General features: G+C 43.6%; 1 protein-coding gene across 18 annotated transcripts in view; it reads right to left on the bottom strand.

Moving 5' to 3' along the window:
• The window catches only part of LOC135913673 (uncharacterized), a 163,194-nt gene that overhangs the window by 6,928 nt on the left and 131,285 nt on the right, over positions 1–24,981 (bottom strand). For 10 of the 18 annotated variants that reach the window (XM_065446249.2, XM_070541120.1, XM_070541121.1 and 7 more), the window contains 3 exons: positions 19,878–19,949; positions 8,392–8,459; positions 2,684–3,537 (listed from right to left, as the gene is read on the bottom strand). In XM_065446249.2, coding sequence (XP_065302321.2) covers positions 3,459–3,537; positions 8,392–8,459; positions 19,878–19,949 — 219 coding nt within the window. In that variant the 3' untranslated portion in view covers positions 2,684–3,458. Of the gene's footprint in view, positions 1–2,683; positions 3,538–8,391; positions 8,460–19,877; positions 19,964–24,981 lie in introns of those variants that run through there. The other 8 variants (XR_011515355.1, XR_011515357.1, XM_070541125.1 and 5 more) reach the window with 7 other exon arrangements.

Below are 24,981 nucleotides of genomic sequence, written 5' to 3'. Positions count from 1 at the left end.
AACTAGCCGACCACTGGTCACTTGGGTTACACCCGCACATTGGCAAGGATTAGGCTTAAGTACCATTGGCCAAGACTTGCGTCGATCGTGAAACGTTACATAAAGACATGCTTGGATTGCCAGTGCCACAAAGGCCTACGCAACACCTCCACCAGTGTCACAGCCTAGTAGGAGAGGGGAAAGCCGGTGTCGAGGACGTGTAAAAGCACTTTATCAGCGCAGTCAACGTGACGTCGTTGTCGTCACTTTTTCTACTCGCGCGCTACTTCAGCGTCGTTTTCATCACCTGGCACATATCCGCGGCGACCATAGAGGATGTGGCAATACAGTGTAATGAATGACGTAAACTTAGTTTCACATATAAAACAGCTTAAGGGCATGACTAAATGTATGAAAAGATGAAGATTTATTGCTAACGGGTAAACCATCCCACAGTTTTAAAGCAGTAAATGATCATGCCATTTTTCAATGGTAGTGGTGCTGTCAGGGCAAGACGCTATCTGCAAACGTACAACCCTATTCTAAAACTCTTCACTCCTGCGTGCCCCAACGCTAACACCCGCAAAGCTCTTTAGGGCCCTAAACTATTGGGACCAATATTCTAAAACTCTGTATTGAGAAATAGCTAGGAGCATCGCTTTCGATGATACCTGTAATCAAAGATTTTCGTATTTTACAGACTCCCTAATCAACCAAATGTTAGTCAAATCTGACGAATAGCGAAAGTGCAGTAGCGATATCAGACAGTGCACGATGGTGCTCGCAGAAGAGTTACAACGGGAAGGTTTACCAGCACGTAGAAAAGTTATCGATCAAATTTACCAATTTCTATAGACGCGGTAATGAAAGGGATAAGACTCGAATTCTTAATGGGTTAACTTGTTCCTAGAAGCATAACCGCATCACAACAAAAGTGGGAAGCACAGTTGGGGACTTTGATCTCACGAGTCAAATGCATTCGCTATTTATACATGCCTCACCATACGTTCCATTGTAGTTGTTGGTGCTTGCATGCATTTGAGAATGTACCATACCATTCCCGTTGCACAAGCAATCTGGTGAGGCATGTATGTCTCTTTCGCTATAGAATTGACTACAACATTCAAGAAATGTTAGATCAGTGACCACGCCATGGAAAATGTCACTGGCAATAACTAAAACCATGTGCACATGGCAACGATTGGCTCTGCCATAATATTCACCATCAATGTCAACACCCTATTTATCTGCAATTTTGGGGGAACGCCTCACCAGGTGATCTCTAGTCACCCCTGTCTTGCATGAGCTGACTCCAACCTATGCCTGAAAATTTCTTCATTTTCTCACTCCAGCTAATGCTCTGCTACCCTCGACTCTTTTTTCCGTCCCTAAGCTTTCATTCTATTACTATAATTGGCCAGCAGTGAGGCAGCAATTGTTTACACTTCCGGAGCTAAGCTGCATATCAAGCCCCCTGCCCAAGACCGGCACAACAACACTTCGTCCTAATCTCAAACAAAATACCACCTACCCACATTTGTGCCACTAAAGTTTGTTCACCCCTTTACTTTTGCTTCTCAAGTCATCATAACCACCTTAACTGGGGCAGAAGCTTCACCTGCTGCCAGTACCTTCATTGTTTCTTGCACTGAGGTATCAACAGATGCTTTAAACTTAAAAACATAGGGACCTTATGTGCAGAGTATTTACGGGCAGCTGTTTACATCAGAACTGATGCATTAAACTTGGCAAAGCCAAAATTGCAGAACATCGCTCCTACATCTGGAACCTTCATGAGGGGTCGCGAGTTGTGTTTCAACTACTTGGTTGCACCTCCCGAACCAACTCGCGACACACCAGCGACCAAATTGGAGAAGCTGGAATTTTACATGCACCTAGCCATTTCCCTCTGTCTCAGCATTGTCCAGAACACAGACAGAAAACAAAAGGAGGAGGATGCGCAAGGCCTCCACCTTTCACACCATATAACACATTGCCATTCGTGTTATACCGTTTGCACAATCTTCAAAGCTGAGCTAGCGCATGGCATTGTACGTGCGCATGTGAAACACTTCCATTATCTATGCTACACCATTTTCTGAAGCACAGACGGGCAAAGTGGAAACAGGGGCTGGACAACATGGAGTGCACAACCACATAACAGCGATTATGGTTAATAATGCAGCGACCTAACTGGAATACACATTGTGCCCACTGATGCAACCAGCACCAGGGTGATGCATTGCAGTGTCCAACAATGGCCTTGCCACCTTCCAATGGGGTTCCTTCTCAGGGTGGTTTTGAGGCAGCAATTGTTTACACTTCCGGAGCTAAGCTGCATTTCAAGCCCCCTGCCTCACGTAACCATCATTTACAGCTATCTAACCTGTTCTGCCGTCCGCCACACTATTGCTGGTCAAAACACAGGCTCAAGGAAGTCCATGCTGCACAAACAAACGCACCTCGTATGGTGACCAAAGCTCAGGCGGCACCTTGGTGAACAGGAAATGCAGAATCAGTGAGTGAGGCACCACGTCACCCAGCATGGGGGACTGGGCCAGGTGCTAGGGACTCTGCAAGAGCACTGGCCGCAGCGCCCGCAGTACCTGCTGTTGTATCTGAAGGACAATCCCAATTGCTGTCCCCCAGGTTTAGGACCTTGCCGTTGGGTGCGGAAGTTGGCCGAGGTTGAGAGGACTTTAAGATGAAAACTGGAGGTTTATTTACATTATTTACAGTGAGAGTACAAAAAAATTAACAGTCAAAGTCATTACTGGCCGGCAGCAACTCGGACGCTGCGGCCCGTGGCAAGAAGCTCGAAAGAGATGAATGAAGGAATGTTCTCTTGTTGCTCCCGGTCTCTGGCTTTTAACCCCTTCGGGGTCTCGAAGTCAAATCACGTTCGGCCAATCGGCGAGCCTGTTCAGGTGGCGTCATTGTTGGCCAATGGTAGGCGCCCGTGCTAATGTAAGTCATACCCGGCACAGAGAGTCGCTCTATTGTCTCCAACTGTTCGAGGGAGTACTTCTCTGCGGTATTGCCTTCCTCGTCTTCAACTGCCGTCACAAAGGCGGATGGGGGGTGGGGAGTTGCTGCCAGGGCTTCACGGTGCGTTACAGCCGTCTTGCCTGGCGGCTTGCAAACCCAGAGCAGGGGCATGCGGTTCGTTCTCGAGCGACCTTTCAGAGCCGCAAAGCAGGTTTGCTGGGGATCCACGTTACCTGGAACAGTACCAGGCTCCCGCTACACTTTCGGGAAGAGTCCAGCAGTGGAACAACAGCTCCACATGTTGCGCACGAGGTGGGGACGCCAACTTGTTTGGACGTGCCGCGCCTCGGGAACCTTGTAGATGTGCTTCTGCGCTCCTTAATTAAGGTGCCGCGATTCGATGTGGTCTGGTGAACTCGAAGGACGCTCAGGAAAAGGTCCCGTATCTAACAGCTCCTCCTCGCCCCGGAAGTTCGGAATGGCCGGCGAAATCAAATCGCTGGCCATGAGGAACGCTGAAAGAACATGTACGGTACTGGTGCCGAGCCTCGTGTGACGAACTTCGGAATCCTGGGCCACGGAGAACGTACGTCAAAGAGACAAAACAACATAGCGCTGCAATACATGTAAGCGCACGCTCTTCTCCCTTGACTCGCCAGGCTATGACTAAGTCAAAATGAACCCTGATCTTTCTTTCCCCAGTTTGGAGGTAAACAATTAATGAAAACAGCGGAACATAGCTGAAGTGGCCTAACTTCACGAACAGCCTGTTCATACCCTATTGCAATGGCGTACCCATCGCACGTGTTGCTGCCACAGTCCGGTCATCTCCACAAGTACGTAATCACAAGCGCTCTAGCTTTGTGGTCAATATTCAGAACGCGTACTTGCGTCTTAGGCAAACGTTTCATCACGCTTACTCACGTTTCTTCCTCTTGTCCTTACAGGACACATACCTAAAAGGAACAATTAAACCTGCGGGACGTGCGCACTCTGTAGAACCCTCAAAATAATGCGTCTTTTAGTAACTAGTTCTATGCACGCTAACAGAGAAGTCAGAACACGGCCGCCCTAAACACACACGAGCCACCCAGTCATAAACCTTGTGCTTGTAGCCGACTTTCATTGACGGCTAGCAAATTTATTGAAGAACCCCTGCGTTACGCTGAGGCGACAATTAAAAAAAACATTATGTTGCAAATGAACTCTTCTTGCGGTGTCTCTCTTGCTGGGGGTGGCAGCACATGCCTGTAATTGTTTAAGATGGGGTAAGATTGATTCAATACCAGACCAACGAAATGCGGACGTCAACTATTACCCGTCTATTCAGCATGGTTCGTCTCCGGGACTATTTTACCACACCAAGCTGACAACGCCGCAACGGACAAGTGCAAGCCATCACAGTGCACATGCTTTCATGTTGACGGAACAGACAAAATCAGCATGTTGATCATAGATTCACCAATCCCCGTGCAATCGGCCGCCGAACCAATGACGTGATTGACAGAGCATCTTCACTTGTATATATAACTGCTCGCGCTCAATATGAATTCAAACATGCTTTCGAAGTCGATATGCCCAAACTTCAGTCTTCCGTAGGGCTGTGAGACTGAGCCAATGTTGATCCTATTCAGCGAAGGTTAGCCAGGCGAAGCTGTACAGTTAGGAAGAAGGTAACTACTTTTATAGTTCAGTTCTAACCCAAGCATTTAAAATCAACTACTCTTCACTTCGCACAGCAGACACATAATAAGAAGAAAGTGGAGACACAGCGCTGTGACAACATTTGTATGTCAATAATTCCAAAAGCTGCCCGTCAGATTCAGTAGGTATATGAGTGGGTCAGCATGTGTTGTTATACTGACGCATTCCTTAAATACAGAGATACTCTGTTTACCAGTAAATAAAATGAGAAGCGACATGGTGCATTTAGTACGGCAGCATAAACAACCATCTCCCTCAGTTACTAACAATACGAGCGATGTCATCCGTGTTTTCACGAGACGATTAAACAGCCTATAGGTGAGTGCTCACACGAACGCACTTTTCTCTCACAATACTTTGTGGAATACACAAACGGTAAATATGATGAAAAAAGCGAGAATCAGAAATACCGGCCCGTAATATCTGTATTTAGTTCACATTTGTCATTTAAAGGGGTCCTGAACCACCCCTCGGGCTTGGTGAAAAAGCATAGTCCACAGATAGCGTAGGCTGCTGCGAACATCCCAGCCAAGGTTTGGAGTCATGCGCAGCGCATGGAGCTTGGAAGTAGAGCACGAAGCCACCCTTATTCTAAAACACACTTTTCAGCAGAGCCTGCTTTTCACTTTTTTGTGGAGGCTTTATTTCACAATATAGCAGACTCTGGTACGTGTCTACTACTGGCCAATAGCAGACATCAATCAAGAAGGACTTTGGGTGAGTGCGGTTCTTCCTACTATTACTATGTATATTTATTGACGAAGCTTAGTAAGCAGGCTGAAGCAAAAATCTGCTTTCGAATTTCAATAATATTTATGTACTTCCCGAGGAATCGAACTAAGGTCTGTTCACACTAGGCCTCAGCCGTCCGCGTAGGAATTACACTTTGGCCACCCTGATTATTGCGGTTGTAACCGTCGGGTTTCGCTAATTTTGACTAGTTTTGAACCGTCAACTAGCCTCAAACCACGCGATACTTAAGGTGAGACCACACATACACTTGCCAGCGCACGCTCACTCTTGGCGCTCCTGGTTAGACACCTTGGCAGACTATTGGCAGCATGTCAAAATGTGTAAGCTGGATGAGTCTACTATCTGTCGATCAAGCTGATGAAGGAAAAAGCAAGTCCGCACCATGTAGCACGGTCAGACTAGAGCGTATGGACGCAAGCATGCACTCAAGCCCTGTCCTGCACGTAGCAAGCGCTGTACATATATGCACTACAGTTACACACAGGCGCGGTCTGCTATGTAGCGTGGATACCGTGGCCGCCACAGGGTGCCACAATGAGTCGCCTGGCTCAGCGTACGGGGCTCGCTGAGGACAATCGCGTTTGCCTTAGGTTTGTTGCGTCGTAGGTACCAAAACTGGAAGTAGTGGTATCTACGTTAACATCCAAAATCAAGTTTGGACTGCGTACGACGGTGGCAATCAATAGGCGCAGTGTTGTGGGCACGCCCCGTTCTGCCACAGCCTTCATAGTGCAAGACATTGAAGAAGGAAGGGGAGCGTGGCGGAGGCCGTGTTCGGTTGCCAATAACTGCGCTTCTGCTGAATGCATCTAAGTACTTCTTGCGGCAATCTATTTCCGAAATACCCTATTTCACCTTCAAATGCATGTCAACACTTTGATAAAAAGTGGTTCGGGGCCCCTTTAAGGCATTAATTCGCTTATATTGATTTGTCTTTTAGGTGGAACAGTGTAGCTCATACGCACAGATGTGTATCTTTTGCTATGTTTTAACATTATCTTATATTAGCGATGCCCTGTTTCGACAATATTTGAAGCTAACAGATCTGTAACTGTACAAGTAGATGCAAGCAAATTCACCACTTTGGTAAATCCGTCAAGTAAGGCAGCGCTTAAAGGCTGCGTCAATATGCGACATGTTTAAAGAATGTGTAAAATGAATACAACATGCAACATGCAAGTGCAAAAATTAGCGACAACAAATTAAAAGGCGTCGGCAAACAGAACTCCATATGCCTTTATCGGGTGCACTGTTAGCACAACAGCGCACTCAGTCCTTCACAACCAGTCGTCGACGCGTGCTACATGGGCTCCAGAAAAGACATGCTGCCCTAGAGAAGCCAAAAATTAATTAATCACTATGCACGAAGCACGCAACTGACGCACACTAAATATGGGTGCAGGTACACAAATTAACAGGTGAAAGCATCGGCAGTCTTCTAACACGTTTCTAACGGCCCACGCCAGAGGGCAGCACAGGTAAGTGAAGAAATATTGAGCTGCATCAATTACCCTGATGAAAAACTAGAAAGGTCAGTGTCACCGTAAGCACATGCGTGGTAAGTGAGAAAGGATGTAAAAAAGAATACGGGTAGCAATGCCACCTTGAATTTCTCACAATAGTTCCCATGAATTTTCCAGCGTGTGGATTTAGTTATTTATTGATTGATAAACACAGCATTTGCAGCTCTACACCAATTACTATGCTAAGGAGCCCGCAATATCATGCACCCCTGAACATGACCTACAAAGCCCAGTCATCACTGACATCATGCTATTTATGTCCACTGCAGGACAAAGGCCTCTCGCAGCAATTTTAATCCTAGCTAACATATTTTTATGTCTGCAAATTTCCTAATTTCATCACACTACCTAATTCTTTACCATCCTCGACTACCATCCTCTCTAGCATCCTTCAAGGCAAATATTATTTCAGTACGCACAGCATGGAACATATAATTTCACTCAAGCCTTGCTCTTTGCCCCAACTTCCCTAGGTCCCGACCACATTTTGCATATTTGCTACATGCTCATGAGTGTCATGGCCACTGGCCAATTTTCTTTGGGTGTTGTTAGTAAACAGTGGCTCTGAAAGAAACAACAACAGAAATTTAATTCCTGATAAGACCGTGGCGCCATCTGGTGGAAGAAGACAATATCACTCTACTGATACCGCAACTTTCAAGATTAGGCTAAAGAACAGAGGGCTGTGTCATCAATTTTACTAGGTACCTTTTTTTCTTGTTACTCGCAGCAAGACTGTGTTGTGTAGATTTAATTCCATGCGCCAAAGTTTACACCAATTGGAAATTGCAATACCTGACTTCTGAAAGCATGCGTGATCATTTCGTGAAGCCATTTTTTTTAAATATGACACAGTCATCCGCAAATATATTAACATGAACATCAATCATCGGGGATTTCGTCTAGTATATCATTACAATAGATCACAAATAAAAGCGGTCCTAATACGCTGCCGTGCGGTACGCCCTAGATTACCTGACGTACAATTGAGGAACATTTAATTTCTACGAACTGCTGACCGTGTCGGAGATAGGCCTGGATCCATGATTTAATATTTCATAGAAGAGCAATGCCCTCGAGTTTGTAGATTAATTTTCCGTGGGGTAACTTATCGAACGCTTTGCTAAAATCTTAAAAGAACATGTCAACTTGTCCCGTCGAGTGAAGTGATTCAGATATATTGAGTTGTTTTGAGATTTGAGTTGTTGTTTTGTTGTTTTGTGTTTGTTATTTATTGAAACATATGTTGTTCGGTGCATTGTATGGGTGATTCCAATGAATGTATGCACTGTTCGCTTCACTTTGCTGAGCGCTTGTAGGCTATGGCTTACGTGGGTGGGAGCTATTGCATTTTTTGCTTGCTTACGGGGTGATCACCCATTCGTTCTCTCACGCGACTGACAAATTGTTCGTTCGAAGGGCATAGAAAAGATTGGATACTTACTCACTGCGCCTTGTTGCCGTTGAGCAGCAGCCACAGAATAATTGCCAGGAGCAGGCAGAGGGCGATGACTGCACATGAGAGAAAAAGCATTACGTCGACAAGGTCAGCATTCTCAAATCGAAGCTGTATGAACGTAACAATTACGAAGCGTCACCTATATTATATTCTATCTCTGTCGAGTGCCAAATGACATTCGTAGAAATCCCGCAAGGTATGTTTCATGCAAAGATGTGGCTTTATTCGAGACAAAATTGGGAATGAGAGGTGCTCACAATATTTTCACTAATTTAGGTTGTTTGTCTTCGGCTTAATTAAATAATACGTGCTGCATCGGTGATCTCGACGCTCGAGATCTTCCTGTCACTATCACGCTCTTGAGTCCGAGGGCCACTTTGCGAAATCGTGAGGATTCTGGAAATAATAGGGTACCTTTATACTAGCGTGCAGGTATATAAGATTTCTACTGATAGTGTCGACAGCAATACGGACAGACTTGGCTATTTATTTCATTCAATACTTTGTCACATAACAAATCTACAGTGCATTTCGTTAACCATTCATAAATAATTTGGAAATGATATTTTGTTCAGTGGCCTATTATATTGATATATATGTATGCATATATTGAACTCAAATAGAAGCGATGCATTATCACAATATTAAGGCACAATACATGCAAGTCACTTATATGACCAATGACAAGCTCTTCAGCACGCATGTACAGGGTTTCGCGGCGATGATCTGGTAGTGCACTGAGCGGCATGCTTATTAATGGAGCGATTTACATCCGCACTGGTCCATATGGACGCTACCCAGCGTGAAAAAGAAAACCGGCTCAATGATACACGACAGACAGCGAAAGCCGCCAGGGCGACAGGGTGTACTGCCCAGGTAGAAGAAGAATGTATTCTCTATTCCTACGCGCCAAACCATGATTTTATTATGAGGCACGCCGTAGTGGGGGACTCCGGAATAATTTTGACCACCAGGAGATGTTGAACGTACCCCCATTGCACGTGGCACGAGTGTTTTTTGCATTTCGCCACCATTGAAATGCCGTCACCGCGGCCAGCACCTGATATCGCCACCACGTGCTTCGCAGCACAGCACTAGAACCGCAAAGCCATCGCTCCATGCAGAAGCGCCTGAACGAAACGCCACACAGCGTGGCACCATCTCTTGAGGTAATGCAGAACCCGCGCCGCGGAGCTAGCGCGCTGCTGGCGTTCACCACTCATCGCCGAAAGATGACAAGGAACTGTGTATATGGTGCTCTGTAGCTGCCCTGTGAACGCTGCCATTGGAAATGACAAATAACAGTTCCGCACACTAGGACTTACAGCTTGAGCGATAGTGTGGACAAACATTAAGAACTCGGAAGCAATATTTATAATATTCTGTTTGGGCAGTAACTAGCGTATGTAATGGGGTCCTGTATGAAGGATTGGGGGCCAGAGGCTGCATATTTAATGATTTGATTGGTCACCCGGATGATCTCGTTTTGTTTTCGTTTGAATGCCCGGATATTCCCGTTTGAGTGGACTGATAACAGCTCTGGCTTTTGGCTCAATGTTACTCGAAGGCCACCAATAAAGGCAGCCTAAAGCATATCGTGCTTTGAAAGACAACAATGCAAAAGCTGCACTGCTCCACCCCGAGACGTCGTATATCCTGTTGCGAGTCTGGATTTCTCCTGTTTCCATCAAAACTTAAGAGGAAATTCTAGCTCTGGGCCAACTTGAATTTACCTACTAAAATGTAGGCATAACCCATAAATTTTCCTTGACAAGAAAACGGCATGAATGAAATAGAAGTTGCTGAATATAAGAGTCATTCTTAAATTCAAGGAAATGTAGCACGCCGTATTTTTGTTAAGCATCCCAAATCTTTTATTTGGAATGCCGATCATTTGGAATATTCCGTTATCAGGGCTATTTGGTGCGTGGTATCTGCTAATTCTTCGAAAGCCTGCAAGAAAGCGTACGTTCCACTATGAAAAAGTGGCATGGAATTCGCGAATTTATTTACGTATACATCTCTAAGTACACTGATGGCCACACTTATTCCCCGAACGAGCATCATACATTGCCTTCACCCATCGTAGTGACATAGTGGCTGTAGTGTTGCGCTGCTAAGCCCGACGGCATGCACTCAATCGTGGCCACAGTGGATGCGATCTGCTGGGGCTAAACTGCCAAAATGCCAGTGTACCGTGCGTTGGGGGCACGCTGAATAGCTCGAGGTAGTCAAAATAATTGTGAGCACACCACCACGGCGTACCTCATAATCCTATTGCAGTTGTGGCACGTAAAACTCGAGAATGCAACTGACATCTTGGCACAGTTGCACCCACCACAACGCTGCTTGTTTGTGTGATTTGGTGTTTTGATTTCGGCGTAGCGTGGGGGCACTCCAGCTTGGAAGCATCAAAATTGCACGAAAATATTGTCACTTTCGTAGAAGATGAACAAAGACTACATGATATTACACACTGCACCAGCTAAAGTTAACACAATTTAACGGATCGAATTGAGTTGTGCATGATGTTCCTGACTTCTGTCTTCGTTATATTGCACTGCCCCTTCACGATGTTCAACCAGTACCAACTCGCCCAAATGTCGATCCTTCTAAAGATTCATGTATTTGCTTCACGAGAACATGGCTTGAGATCAATTTGCATGTTAGCATACATCTGCACATGCCTGAACCTCGATGTCTGCTTTAAAAAAATGTATTAGGTTTTACGCGCGAAAACCCCAATCTGATTATGAGGCACGCCATAGTAGTGGACTCCAATTGCCTTGTACCACTTGGGGTTCTTAACGTGCGCATAAATATATGTACAAGGTTTTCTTTGAACTTCGCCCCCATAACAATGCGGCCGCTGTGGCCAGGATTTGATCCTGCAATGTCGTACTTAGCGGCCCAACACCATATCAACTAAGCAACCACAGCCAGTTCTAAATATCTGTCTTTGTTGTACATTGTCAATATCTCAATTGAAAACGTGTAATACCCTCGCGCCAGCAATGGTACACCTGAAATACTAAAGCCACGGTTACTGAAAGTGATGCGTAGAACACTTATAACATTAGGCTAGTTATTTAGCGGTCATTGTTTTGTTCCACTAACCGTAGCCAGCTTCAGAATTGAGTGCATAAACAAAATATATCTTATTTGCAATAACTACTGCGATCAGAAAGAGCTCGTGTGTTGCACTGAAAAGAAAGAGAAAAGCGGTGCCATGACGGGAAAGCAAAACATTTTCTTCCTATTTAAGGTCTTATGGATTGCATGTACTGATATGAGAGAATAGAAGGTCTCGTATTGACTTTAACTCCCAAAAGATCACCCATTCACCCTGACTGCCCGGCCAGACCTAAGCTGGGCTTTAAAAGCTGTGCTCAGCAAGTAAAACTTCATTTTAATATCTCTTTTTGTTACCATTGTCCAGCAGCTAGCTGTGATCTGAAGGATCCCGCTGTTTCTGTTCAGCAAGTGACAGCGACAATTTCTTAGCTGTCATGAGCTGTCATTCTTTAGTCAGTTATTGGTATTCATTTGTATATTTTACGTATACTTCCTCTTGTTTGCATCTATCACCGTAACACCATTGCAGAAGCAGCCTTATTTTCTCTCATGATGAAACAAGTTAGTGGACGCTACCAAGCGAGGATGCACCCGATGATTCTCACTTCCATCTTCTGATGTTCCTTCCCTATGCAAAAACAAAATATACGAAGATTAACTCATTACTACGGAAACTGAAACAAAATTACAGAACTGTTCAGTGACCGTAACGGCTACCGGCACACTGCATAAAACGCTTTATGCGGCCGCATGGACACGTAATTTGAGCCTTACGCCACACATAAATATAGCATCTTGTATAATACATTGCAAACCGCCCTCAGCAGATGTGGTGGTTTTAAACAGCTTCGCTGGACATCCAATTTTTGCCAGGCCGGAATAGCGATTCAGTATTTTGTACCCACAAAGATATCCGCCGTAGAAACAGTAGTGAACGCGAAATCATGCCCTCCCGCTGCATCGAGACATGGCAACAACCCAAGTGCGCGGCTGCACTAAGCCTGTTCCCAAGCTGCACTGCGCACGTCCTCATTTTACCGCCCGCATCTAATCGAGAGGCATAATTGCCCTTTCCCCAACTCTGCCATATAAAGCCGATAGGCTCCCGCGTGGCCTTTCATGGGTTTCGCAGAACCACAACAATGGCGACAAATGCTAACCTACGACTTTGCTCGTCGCGCAGGTAAACTACCACTATACCTTACTTATGCCTCCACGTGCTCGCTATGCTGCTTTACTGGTGGAGCCAAGCCCAAGCTGCTGTTATGCAACCTTTTTCGACTGTTTTCGTGCACTTCGGCAACTACTTATTTTTTTCCGCTGACATTGAGCGTAACCACGGCCCTATAGTTCCTGTGCCACACCTGCATTCTTAGCCCTCATTTCTTCGAGACGTGCTGCAATATCAAGTACCCTTGCCGCCATTCGTTTGTTTTTCTGACTTAGGGAGCGCGCTTTTGTGGAGGCCTCGTTTCTTTGTGCCTTGCGTTTCAGTATGACTTTTCTCAGGTACTTGCATGACATGCACGCAGAACCTGGAAGGTAAACATGGGTGCATAAGCGCGTACATAGGTACTCGTGCTCACTGGTACTCATGCTCATAGGCACTCCTACTCACTGTCTAGAGGCAAGCCATGTGCTTTCGAAGTAGTTTTTTCTGGGAGAGTTGGTGCATGGCTGTTGGGAAGAGCTGATTGTATGAAAGGATGAACACAGGATATGACACACACACACACACACACATTTTAATATATATATATATATATATATATATATATATATATATATATATATATATATATATATATATATATATATATATATATATATATATATATATATATATATATATATGTATATATATATATATATATATATATATATATATATATATATACCGCTTAGAAAACGATAAAACCAGTTGATAATTGAATTGCGGTCTTTCCATCTACCTAGTTCCTTCCCTGTGTTCGTCCTCTTACACGTGCAACTGTCCCGAACATAGCCATGCACTATTCGTGAATAGTCGCATTGAGGGTCATACGAACTCATTCTTTGGCTAGATCTTGCCGACGATTAGCTAATTTCAAAATATACGCGCAAGCAACATCTCAAACAACTTCTGTATACATTCACCTTCTTGAATCTGCTGAACGTTTTCCGTCGCCTACGAAGTTTGGTTGCATTTGCATCACTGCATAGGAATTTGTTTTCACATTTTTTGCCGTACCACTGCTGCCAAATCATAATGCCAACGTGTGCTGAGTTATCTAGAGAGATGGATTCGTTGCGAAAAGAAGTTGAGGAATTGCGTAACAGCATCGCCCTATTTAATCCAACATTTGAAACGATGAAGACAAAGATGGAAGGCCTGGTCAAAGAAAATAAGAAGCTCTCGCGAACGAACGAGCAGCTAACAAAACAGTTTGCTGAGTTGCAGCAACACTCCCGCATCAGCAATGTGGAAATCAAAGGTGCACCAGAAACAAAGGGCGAAAGCTGTGAAGCAATTCTGCAACATATCGCAGAAAAAATTGGTTGTCCTTTGAGCCCTGCAGAGATTGATGTTGTGCACAGGATCCCTGCTAAAGGTGGTCCGAACAACTGCGCGTTTTTGTTCTCGTCAAAAGAAGACCGAGTTCACTACAAAGGCTAGGAAGGCGCGTCTGTCAACCAGGTCCATTTTCATAGCGAATCAGGATAAGCCCATATTCGTCAACGATCACCTGACTCCGGAGAACAAGCGGCTGTTTGCTGAAGCATTGGCTCTTAAAAGGGAAAATCAGTGGCAGTACCTTTGGGTCAACAACTGCCGTATCAAAGCAAGAAAGTCTACAGACAGTAGGGTGTACCGCATCCCTGGAGTAGATGATCTAGCCATTTTTCCTGAAAAGCACTATTCCTGTGCCTTAATGACTGGGAACCACTATGGCGTCACAAAGTGTTCATGAGCTCAAGCAACTACTTAGTTCTTCGTCCACTTCACAGATTTCTATCATAGATTTTAACGTCCGAAGCTTACCCAAAACCTTTGATCATATGGTTAACTTTCTTACTTTAACCAATCACGACTTTCCGCTCATATGTCTATCGGAAACACGGCTATCTGCAGCAGACGATACCTTATTTTCCATGCCGGGTTACGATTCCGAATATTTTCATCGTCTGGCTGATCGCCACGGTGGATCGGGAATACTTATTTTCAACACATTATCTTATAAACGGCGTGCAGATATCTCATTTTCCATGGCCAAATGCTAATTAGTTTGGCTTGAATTTGACAATCACTTTCTACCAACCAACAAAAGAACTATCATTGGTTCAATTTACCGTTCCCCATCGTCATCTTACGATGATTTTTGTGGTGAACTTGATAGTTAATTAAATTCGTTCATTACCAAAAAATATAATGTAATCATTGTCGGCGACATTAACATTAACATTACAAATATCAACGATAGTTCTTGTGTCCAGTACTCCAAGTGCTTCATTGGACATGGTTTGGAAGCTTTACTAGATTCTCCAACACGATGTGCTTCTTCCGGTCAAAATACACTTATTGGTCATGTACTCATTAATATCATGACTAATCAAAAAACTGGTGTGGTCAATTTTAATCTGACAGACCATTATGCATTTTTTTCTCGTACTAAATATTCAAACTACTTATAAAAATAAAATGGTTATTAAGAGTTCTTTCCATTCAGGGAAATTCGTGGATGTGGTGTCCGGCTCTAACTGGGGCCTATTATCCGAGGAATTTTGTGTTAACAAAGCATTCAGCGCTTGAAGTGAGAAACTAACAGAGATTATAAATACTTGTGCCTCTGTATCCTCCATATCACGTTGGTACTCCACCCCCAGGCACCCGTGGATCACAAGAGGACTACTGTACTCTATAAATAAAAAAGATAACCTCTTCAAAAAATTAAAACTCCAGCCATTTAACCTCGCCCATAAGGCTCGATTCAAAATATATTCACAAACTCTCACCGTCTTACCTAAACTGGCTAAAAGAACTTACTATGAAAATAAAGTGCTCGAAAATGGTAATGACTGGAGAAAGAATTGGAATGTAATTAAAGAATTTTTAAATCTTAATCAACAGGATACACCTGTGACAGAGTTTACGGATGGCACCAGCTCTGCAGCCGGTGTCCCTAACTTTCCCAAGTTACCCCGCGTGTCTTACTCCTTTTTCTTAAAACCCACTTAGCGAAATAACGATCATCGCGATATAATAGGGCTCAAGACCACAGCTTGTGGCCTAGATTCAATTCATCCATCAAAAATCTAACTTGTTGCTCGTGAGTTATCTTTTGTCCTCTCTGATATTATTAACACTGCATTTCGTACCGGCGTTTTTCCAACGAGTCTCCAACAAGGAAAACTTACTCCAGTATTTAAAATGGTGATCGGAATATCTTTTCTCATTATCGCCCTGTGAAGATACTGCCATTTTTTTAGTAATTCAATTGAGAAGCTCCTTGTTAATCGCCTAACGAACCACCTAACAAAATTTAACCTTTTCACTTCTAAGCAGTTTGGTTTATCAACTGAATTAGCACTGAAAAAACTACCTGGCAGCCTAAAGCAGTTTATCGACAATGGGCTATGGGCTGCAGCGGTATTTGTTGATTTACCTAAAGCTTTTCACACTATTAACCACTCCATTTTGTACACTAAACTTGAATCATTTGGAATTTGCGGACCTGCTTTAGCTATTTTGCAAAGCTACCTTACTAACAGAACCCAGGTTGTTAGATATGGAAGCGTTTTATCCACTCCATTCGAACCAGGGCGTTCCACTAAGGATCAATTTTGGGTCCTCTGTTATTCCTCATATAAATAATGACTTACCATCATCGCTTAACAGTTCTGAGTGCATCTTCTATGCTGATGATACAATGTTTTCTTTAAAACTGATGGTAGCGCTAAAAAGGAACGGACACACGAAGAAAAGACGACACGACGACAAAGAAACGCTACTGACAACTGGTTTATTTTTCGCAAGAATTCTATATTTAAAAGAACCACAACCCATGCGCACAACCGAACTAAACCAGCCTTCTTTATCACCATATCAAAAACAATGTTGTCCGTTCCTTTTTAGCGCTACCATCAGTTTTAAAGAATGCATCACCAACTAGCCCAGCACCAAGTTTTATTGATGATACAATGATATTCACTAGTGATAAAGACATTAACAATCTACTTAGAAAGTTAAACGCCGATATCACGAATCATGTGTCTTGGTGTAAAATTACCTTGCTAAACTTTAACCCAGGTAAAACAAACTTTATGTTATTTCACTCGTCCCGAAAAACGCCTACAAGAACCCCTGAACTATTCATCGATAACTACGTCATTACCCCATCTAATTTTATTGCTTTCGTTGGTATTACATTAGACTCCCAACTTAAGTATAACATTCACGTAAACTCTGTCACTAAGACTGCTTTCGGCATCCGCGTGCTCACTCGAACAAGACAGTTTCCAGCAATATATACTAAAATCCCTTTACTACGATTCCATTATCCATCACCTTACACACTGCATTTCATCATCGGGCAGTACATATCCTGCCAATCTGACAACCCTCATTCCCCTTCAGAACCGGGCTGTCGGAATAATTACGCACAGTTCATACATCGCATCAGCTGCGCCCATTTTTCGCACTCTTGAAATTCTACTCTTAACTTGCACATTTCAACTGAAGCTAGTTCTTATATGGTATAGAAGTGGAAACAGTGACATTCCAATTGAGTTACTTCACCCAACCCAACTTTTCCATACCAATAACACGCGGTTTTCTGAACATAATAATCTCTTGCTTCCTAAAGTCAACACTGACTACGGTAATATGACAGCCTTCTTTTCCGCAATTTCATTTTGGAATTCACTGCCATCAAATTTTAAATCATGCTCTTCATTACACTGTTTCCGGCAGCTTCTAAAACAGTTCTTAATAACAGCATACATTACCTGATTATTAGACAAGTGTACATACGTTTATATGTGTGTCTATATATTGGTGTCTATCTATGTACGCGTGTGTGTATACATTTATTACTGTGTAGCAACGTTTCATTATTTTTCCCAATTTATGTTCATAGATGATCAGCCGTTTGTAAATTAATTTTGTTGCACTGTTAGATTGCGCACTTTTGTTGATAATCATTATACTTCTACTCAATTACTGTAATGTCAGTACCTTCCTGTGTATATTAGGATGGAATTATTCTTGCTAATTTTTGTGTAATCTTCAACTACCCGATGTTTCAGTAATTAATTCTGATATGTTGATTGTATTTTCACGGTGTTCTTACCCTTGTTGCTAATCCTATATTACATATTTTGTACATGTTGTAACAGCAGGTCCCCCTGACAGTTTTTACTTTCGGACCTCCTACTGTATTACATTTTCTTTGTAATTGTATTGTCTAATAATAATTAATACTCTTAAAAACTCTTCAACTCTTAACCTTACACCCATCATTATAATTTCCATAGCTCGTTGCGACCTCCTGAATTTCAGTAGAACCCTTTTCGTAAGCCTCCAGGTTTCTGCCCCGTAGGTGAGTACTGGTAAGACACAGCTATTATACACTTTTCTCTTAATAATATATTAATAATTATGTGGTTTTACGTGCCAAAACCACTGTCTGATTATGAGGCAAGCCGTAGTGGAGGACTCCGGAAATTTGGACCACCTGGAGTTCTTTAACGTGCACCTAAATCTAAGTACGCGGGTGTTTTCGCATTTCGCCCCCATCGAAATGCGGCCGCCGTGGCCGGGATTCGATCCCGCGACGTCCTGCTTAGCAGCCCAACACCATTGCCACTAAGCAACCATGGCGGGTACTTTTCTCTTGAGGGATAATGGCAACTTTGAACTTATAATGGCAACAATTCTTATTCTTCTGATTATTTTCGTCTCATGATCCGGATCCGCCGTCACTACCTGCCCTAAGTAGATGTATTCCTTTACCACTTCCAGTTCCTCGCTACCTATTGTAAATTGCTGTTCTCTTCAGAGACTGTTAAACGCTACTCTAGTTTTCTGCAGAATAATTTTTAGACCCACTCTTCTGCTTTGCCTCTTCAGGTCAGTGAGGATGCATTACAATTGGTCCCCTGAGTTACTAAGCAAGGCAATATCATCAGCAAATGGAAAGTTACTAAGGTATTCTCGATTACCTTTTATCCCCAATTCTCGCCAATCAGAATATCTGAATACCTCCTGTAAACACGCTGTGAATAGCCTTGGAGAGATCGTATCTCCCTGCCTGACGCCTTTCTTTATTGGGATTTTGTTGCTTTCTTTATGGAGGACTACGGTGGCTGTGGAGCCGGTATATATATGTCTCAGTATTCTTACATACGGCTCGTCTACACCTTGTTTCTGTAATGCCTCCAAGACTGCTGAGGTTTCGACAGAATGAAACACTTTCTCGTAATGCATTATTCGTAACGTGAAACAAATGTAGATAAAATTGCCGATTGGTTATCCTCACGTTGAAGGTAAAGACATTTTAGAACTACGGTGGATATTGGTGAAAAAATTGTAGGCGACCCTAATCCTTGATTTGGGTGCCTTTTAGCGGCACTCGCACCTCGGCGTTGGTGTTCTTTAGTTTAACTTTAGGCGAACGCAACGCATGAACCTATCTCGGAGACAACTGTTTTCCATTAATTAGGCAGGTAAATGTCATGCCGAGTTCTGTGTGAAATTATTAGTGTCGCCATTACTACCGCTTCCTATCTCGAGGCTTCCAGGAATAATTGTCTTCTTCCAGAGCACCGTCTTCTTCCAACCAGGATCAAAACATCTTCGTCAGCGTGTAACATGACCCCGGCGGCTGAAGCACCGGCTCGGTGCTGGTTAGGAGGCGGGAGAGTGATACATCTTAAAACGCGCGACGTGGGCCACGTCGGAGCTTTGCTGAGCCACGGTTGGCTCAAGAAGGGCGATTTCGTACGTGAAGCCAGTTGCTTGATGCAAGACACGGCAAGGGCCAGAGTAGCGTGAAAGTAACTTCGCCGAGAGGCCAACGCGTCACCACGGCGACCAAAGGAGAACGAGGGCACCCGGTGTGTAATGGACGTCACGATGGCGGGCTCCATATAAGCGGCGCTGATTGCCCTGCCACTTCACAAGTCGACGTTGGGCAATATGGCGTGCTTCTTGTGCTTTGACTATGGCTTCATGGGCGTATACGGATGTGCACTTAAGACTATCAGGCAGAACGGTGTCGAAAGGTAGCGTAGGCTTGCGGCCAAACAAAAGGAAAAAAGAAATGACCAAGAGTGTAATCTATGAACTTCAACTTTACTCACAGGTTACTGCTACGGTCCCTGATTTTTTCAGTGACAGAACCACGCCATGCACATACCTGCAGTTTGTGTGGTGAACGGTCTCTCTCTATGTGCAAGCTCCATGGACCTCGACGTGGCACAGGACACGGCTGCATCAGAAATGCTGTAGTAAACAAATGGAGAGAAAAAATACGTAAGGAATTTCAATACAATTCTTTCGATTGCCGCCTAATTGTAGAGTCGCGATAGAATGTTTGGAGACCAATATTGCCCCGGAGTAGTAGCGCCTATGTGCCAGTTTTTCACCCATGGAGTGCACTTAACCAATTACACTTTGCGGAGCTGCGCTAAAAAAAGAAGAAACATTAAATTCTTCGCTGACACCATGGCCTTTTCCTCGCGGGTGTACATCAGGTGTTTAGGAGTCGCTATTTATTCAGACGGAACTTCGCATGGAAGTATTGAAGACAAGAATTTGTATTCCTAAATTGTGCTGAAATAAATGTTGACGCTATTCTGCACGATGTTGGCTAGGGAGCAGTAAGTAAGCAAGTTCTCTGAATCCGTCTAATGAGGCCAAATAGAAGTAATGTTAACTTTTATTCCACCCTATCAGATACGTGGTACAAATACTCGTTTACTCATGCTTTATGAAAGGTGCTTAGAATTGCGTTTGAGGCGAAAATGTTAAACAGGACGCGTGCGCCGATTCTATAGCTAAGTGATCGATCTAAATGAGAAGTGGAAATTAATGTGCTTCTTTTTATTGTGGTTTCTTTAGTTGTGCGTCATTTGTGCGTTAACCACAATTTTTAGAACGAAAAATTATCAAGCTTAAAACTCTAACTCGACAATGAAAACAGAGGCCACGATTCTAAATACTGAATCGAATAGCACATCTAAAGTGGATCAATATGATATAATATACGCGGTTCTTAAGTACAGCACTAGTCAGTGAGTAGCGCTTTGTCAAAACCTTAAACATAGTAACAAATGTGCGTTGGATGCCGAATATTATATCATATCTGCCTCCTTTCGGTGTTCTGACCTATGCAGTTCACACAACTGCGATTATCTGTTCTGGATACCGGGATGCGCATTTGTAAACTTCGTGCTTCAATTCTGTGTCTCCAAACTTAGGAATTCTCGGCATTTTTATAAACAACTTGACTCCATAAATCAATATTACGCTTCAGCAGTCACTATAATTTATATTTTTTCTCTCAACTGCAGCCGATTTCGTTAAAGCGGGCCAAATCATCGTCTCAGAAAATCACTTCTCTGTTTTACATGTATTAGAATAGGCGGCGTTGGAGTTGGAGTTGAGCTTAACCTTCCCAAATATACGCGTAGGCAGATAACATTGGAGGTGGGGCACTCGTTGCATGATACCTACGTGTGCACAACCGTTTTAGTGGCTATGATGGGTGCGAAGACAAAGAAAAAACAAAATCAGACGAATAGAGTATATCAGTGATATTTCTGTCGTATCTTTATTCCTGAGTCGAACACCTTCAGCATTTTGTGCTTCTTGGTACTGTTCTAGCTGTACAGAGTGGGTTGCGTGGACTTGGAGCGGTCGTGATGATGCCTAGTTCATCTCGTAGTCATAGGGCTTGGGTAAAGCTCGTGGTATTAAGACGCGAAACCTTGCTCTAAATGTTGCGCCTTGTTTGGAGCTTTGGGAGGCCGTGCTCTTTAGTTAGTGGTGCGGGACACCTCTTGATACTTGATATTTTGATGAGAGGAACAACGTTGCGCCTGTATCATCCCGAACGCGTCAATGTTTGTTTTTGTGTAAGGATCCCAAAAGTGCGCGCATATTACAATTTAGGTCTGGGGATGGAAGAATCAGCTAAAGGTTCAGTTTTGCTGTAACGTGCTTTAGTTTATGCTTTAGAAGACTAAATTTACGTAACGCTGAGTCACAAATGTTAGGCATATGCGAGTTTGAACTGAGTTTCTGGTTAAATTTACACTTTGATAACTTGTGTTCGTCAGCCTGATTGAGTTCAAGACACGGAAGGCTGTACTAAAAGTAAACTGTTCATTGGTGGCAGTGATTTCTTGTGAACACAACATAATCATCCGCAAGCATCCTGTATGAAATTTTGATGTGAAAGTGCTCAACTAAGGTAATAATGTTATAAATAAAAAGTTAAAATAGTATAAGGATCGGAAAAGGCTCATTACCCGTTAGGCACGGAAAACTGTGGAACGATAACAACAAACTGCAATCGTTTAGTTAAATACGCTGTAGCTCAATTAAGCAGCATAGGGGGAGGACATTAACCCTTCTGGTAAGCTTAGAATTTGAAACAAGGTAGAAATTTCGCTAAAATCGAGGAATATAAATCAACCTGTCCTGCTTTACCCCGTATACTCGCAAAGGTGTGAACGACCGTTACGAACTGCGTAGCTGCGGAAAACCGTTTCGCAAAACAGCGCTGGAGAGGGGAGTGTATGTCTTTGCCTTTAAATGCCGAGTTAAAAATTTGCGACAGTGTACTCAGGCATTTTAGAATGAATACATAAAGATAAACTTGAAAATCAGGCACTCGACTAAGGTGCCTACGCATGGCCACTCCCGTTGAAGCGTCTATGATCAGTGTGGAGATAACGTCAAAAAGATAAAAAAGAGCAATCTCAGTGGTGATTCTCGCATATCGTAATTCCTGAGTCGGATATATTCGGGTCGTTGTGCTTCTGTATACCATTCTAGCTGTCTCAGACAGCGCTATAATCACATCGGGATGGTTTGATCCTGCAATCACTTATGACAACCGACTGTGCAAGATATCAGCATATTTAAATGAGAGAACGAACTGCATTGCTCGTGCTAAATGCCCTCTGCAAAGAAACACCTCGGCACAGAGCATTCTTTTCAATCTCAATAAAGCCTAATGAATTACTTGATTTCGACTAGTAGAAAAAAAAAGTATTAGTTTAAGTAAAAACAGTGAGTGAAGCGTGTTTCTTTTTTTTTTGACTTGAACATATTTTTAAGAGACTAAGAAATTTTCTCCAATTACATCACACGGAAAACATCATATGTCTAACCGGGCATCACCTACGACAACAATGGTTTAATTCATTGCATCAAAAGAGGAATTCCAATATTTTCTCTATATTTAGGATTGTTTCTATACACTCGCTCCTACATTATTCGTTCAGATGAAGTGATTACAGCAGACGGCCCAGATAGGTGTGCTTTGCCATCACTGACACCTGCAGCATAGATGGGCGGCTCAGCAGGACGCTCGGAGTGACGTCCCCTATTCCCCGAAGCTTATGCCAGTGGGAGCTTCACGCAGCTTCCCTATTGGATGCACAGTCGCTGCAGCATACGGAGTGCCTTGTTCCATATGGCAGTGCATTTTGCAGTGGTCCGCCCTTCGTCCCATCTAGGTGGATTGCACTTGCAGCCGCTGTTCGTGGTTCTGCTAGCGATATACCACCAAAGCATCCGGCGTACATGGTAATGTTCAACTAAGTAGTGAATAGAATAATAGTGTGTGTTCTTTTAATGGCGTTACGCATCTGCAGTCTACACATCAGTAGTGACGCAAGTGCACCAAGTGCTCCAGCGTTTTGGGAATGATAGCAGCCATCATTGAAAAGCGAAACGAAACAACATACTTTACGAACCGCAGTGTGACTTGCAATTGTCACTACGCCTTTCCTTTGTAAAGACATCTTGAAACTGACCTATCATTATTAGTTCTTCGGTGATCTGCAAAATCTTGTTTCGGCACATTTCGGTCCAGTTATCGCTACCTTGGGATGTTCGAAGCGTGCCCGTAGTACAGGCAACGCCTACCTGTGTTTGAATGACATTCGACAAAAATTCCTTGAAAACGTTAGCTTGGTGCTTACTGTTCATTCCGCTAATACCAGGGCGTACACAGGAATGCGCACAGGAAGCTAAGCAGGAATCTGCTTATACTGCTCGGGGTGAATTGTGGTCGTGCAAGCAAAGGAAGCATGCAAACTGTTCGGGCTTAGACACCGAGGACGTAGCGCGTACCGTCGATGGTGCGTCCACTTCGCTTCGTCACTTTTGCACCCAAACTAACTACACGTTTCGGGACATTTTGTAACCCTTCGCGTTCGGTCCGCGCATGCGCTTTCCATAAACAGCGCACGACAACGCCGACGCCAACGGCGGAGTTGTGAACGTGCCTGCAAGGCCATATAGTTTTTGTCGCAATAAAATACACAAGCATGCTCGCCCAAGCCGAATGGACGCAATATAAACGCATTGCGGGAAACACCGCGGCTGAAAATGTGCAATAACTGCGGGCATCACAATGTAAACATGACGCGCACACACCGGCAAGATTCAAAGGATTATAACATCCGAGGTAACATACACTTAGTAAAGGGGCTTCTTAACTCTCTTTCGGCACGGCAGGACAACGTTCGCGATTTTCAGAGAAAGTTCCCCGAACATTCGAGCCGAATAATAACCAGTAACGTGCAGGAGCCCGCAATCTCGTATATCGTATCACTCATATACATAAAAGAAAGGAATGCACGCACAAACGAAGGTTTACGCACTAAGCGAAGTGAGCCACGTTTGTACCTGCAGTTTATGTAGCGAAGGTTCCTGTGGATAAGATGTTCAGCTCTGCGCCATACAGAACTCAAATGTAGTGTCCTTGCTCTTTGCGTAATGCAATAAAATGAAAAATAGAGGGTCCAATCACCAAAGTACTCAATAATTTTTAATAACATGCGTTAGTGAATTGTATGCGCCATTTATTAAACCCTCGACTGGCACACGGTGTAATGCAAATAAAGATGTTTCTCGATAGCCACCGCTCGAGCCTGTAGTGACGTTATTATTTTCTAAAATAGGACTATAATGGCAGCCGTAATGTAAAAAAAGCTACTTTTCTGCGGTTAGGACGTACATTTGTTTCGAAGTTTTGTAAGTTTACTGGGGAACACTAATTATGCAACACTTGCTGAAAGAAATTGGCTGCAGTTTGCCGGCTGCGCTTAGCGACGCTTTCTTTGTAACGTGCGGAACTACACACTGTGTGTTCTGTGTTGGCGGTGTGGGGCATACGTCTATCTAGAAGCGTAGGTAACGGTACAATACAGTGATATATGTTTTAAATACAAGAGCTAGGATCGAGGCCATTGTGAGAATAGGTTTGATGTCAATATATGTAG

The sequence above is a fragment of the Dermacentor albipictus genome, chromosome 6 (assembly GCF_038994185.2).
Source record: "Dermacentor albipictus isolate Rhodes 1998 colony chromosome 6, USDA_Dalb.pri_finalv2, whole genome shotgun sequence".
Classification (NCBI taxonomy): Eukaryota; Metazoa; Arthropoda; class Arachnida; order Ixodida; family Ixodidae; genus Dermacentor; species Dermacentor albipictus.
The sequence above is the reverse complement of the archived record's forward strand: the minus strand, read 5'-3'. Positions and strand labels throughout refer to the sequence as shown.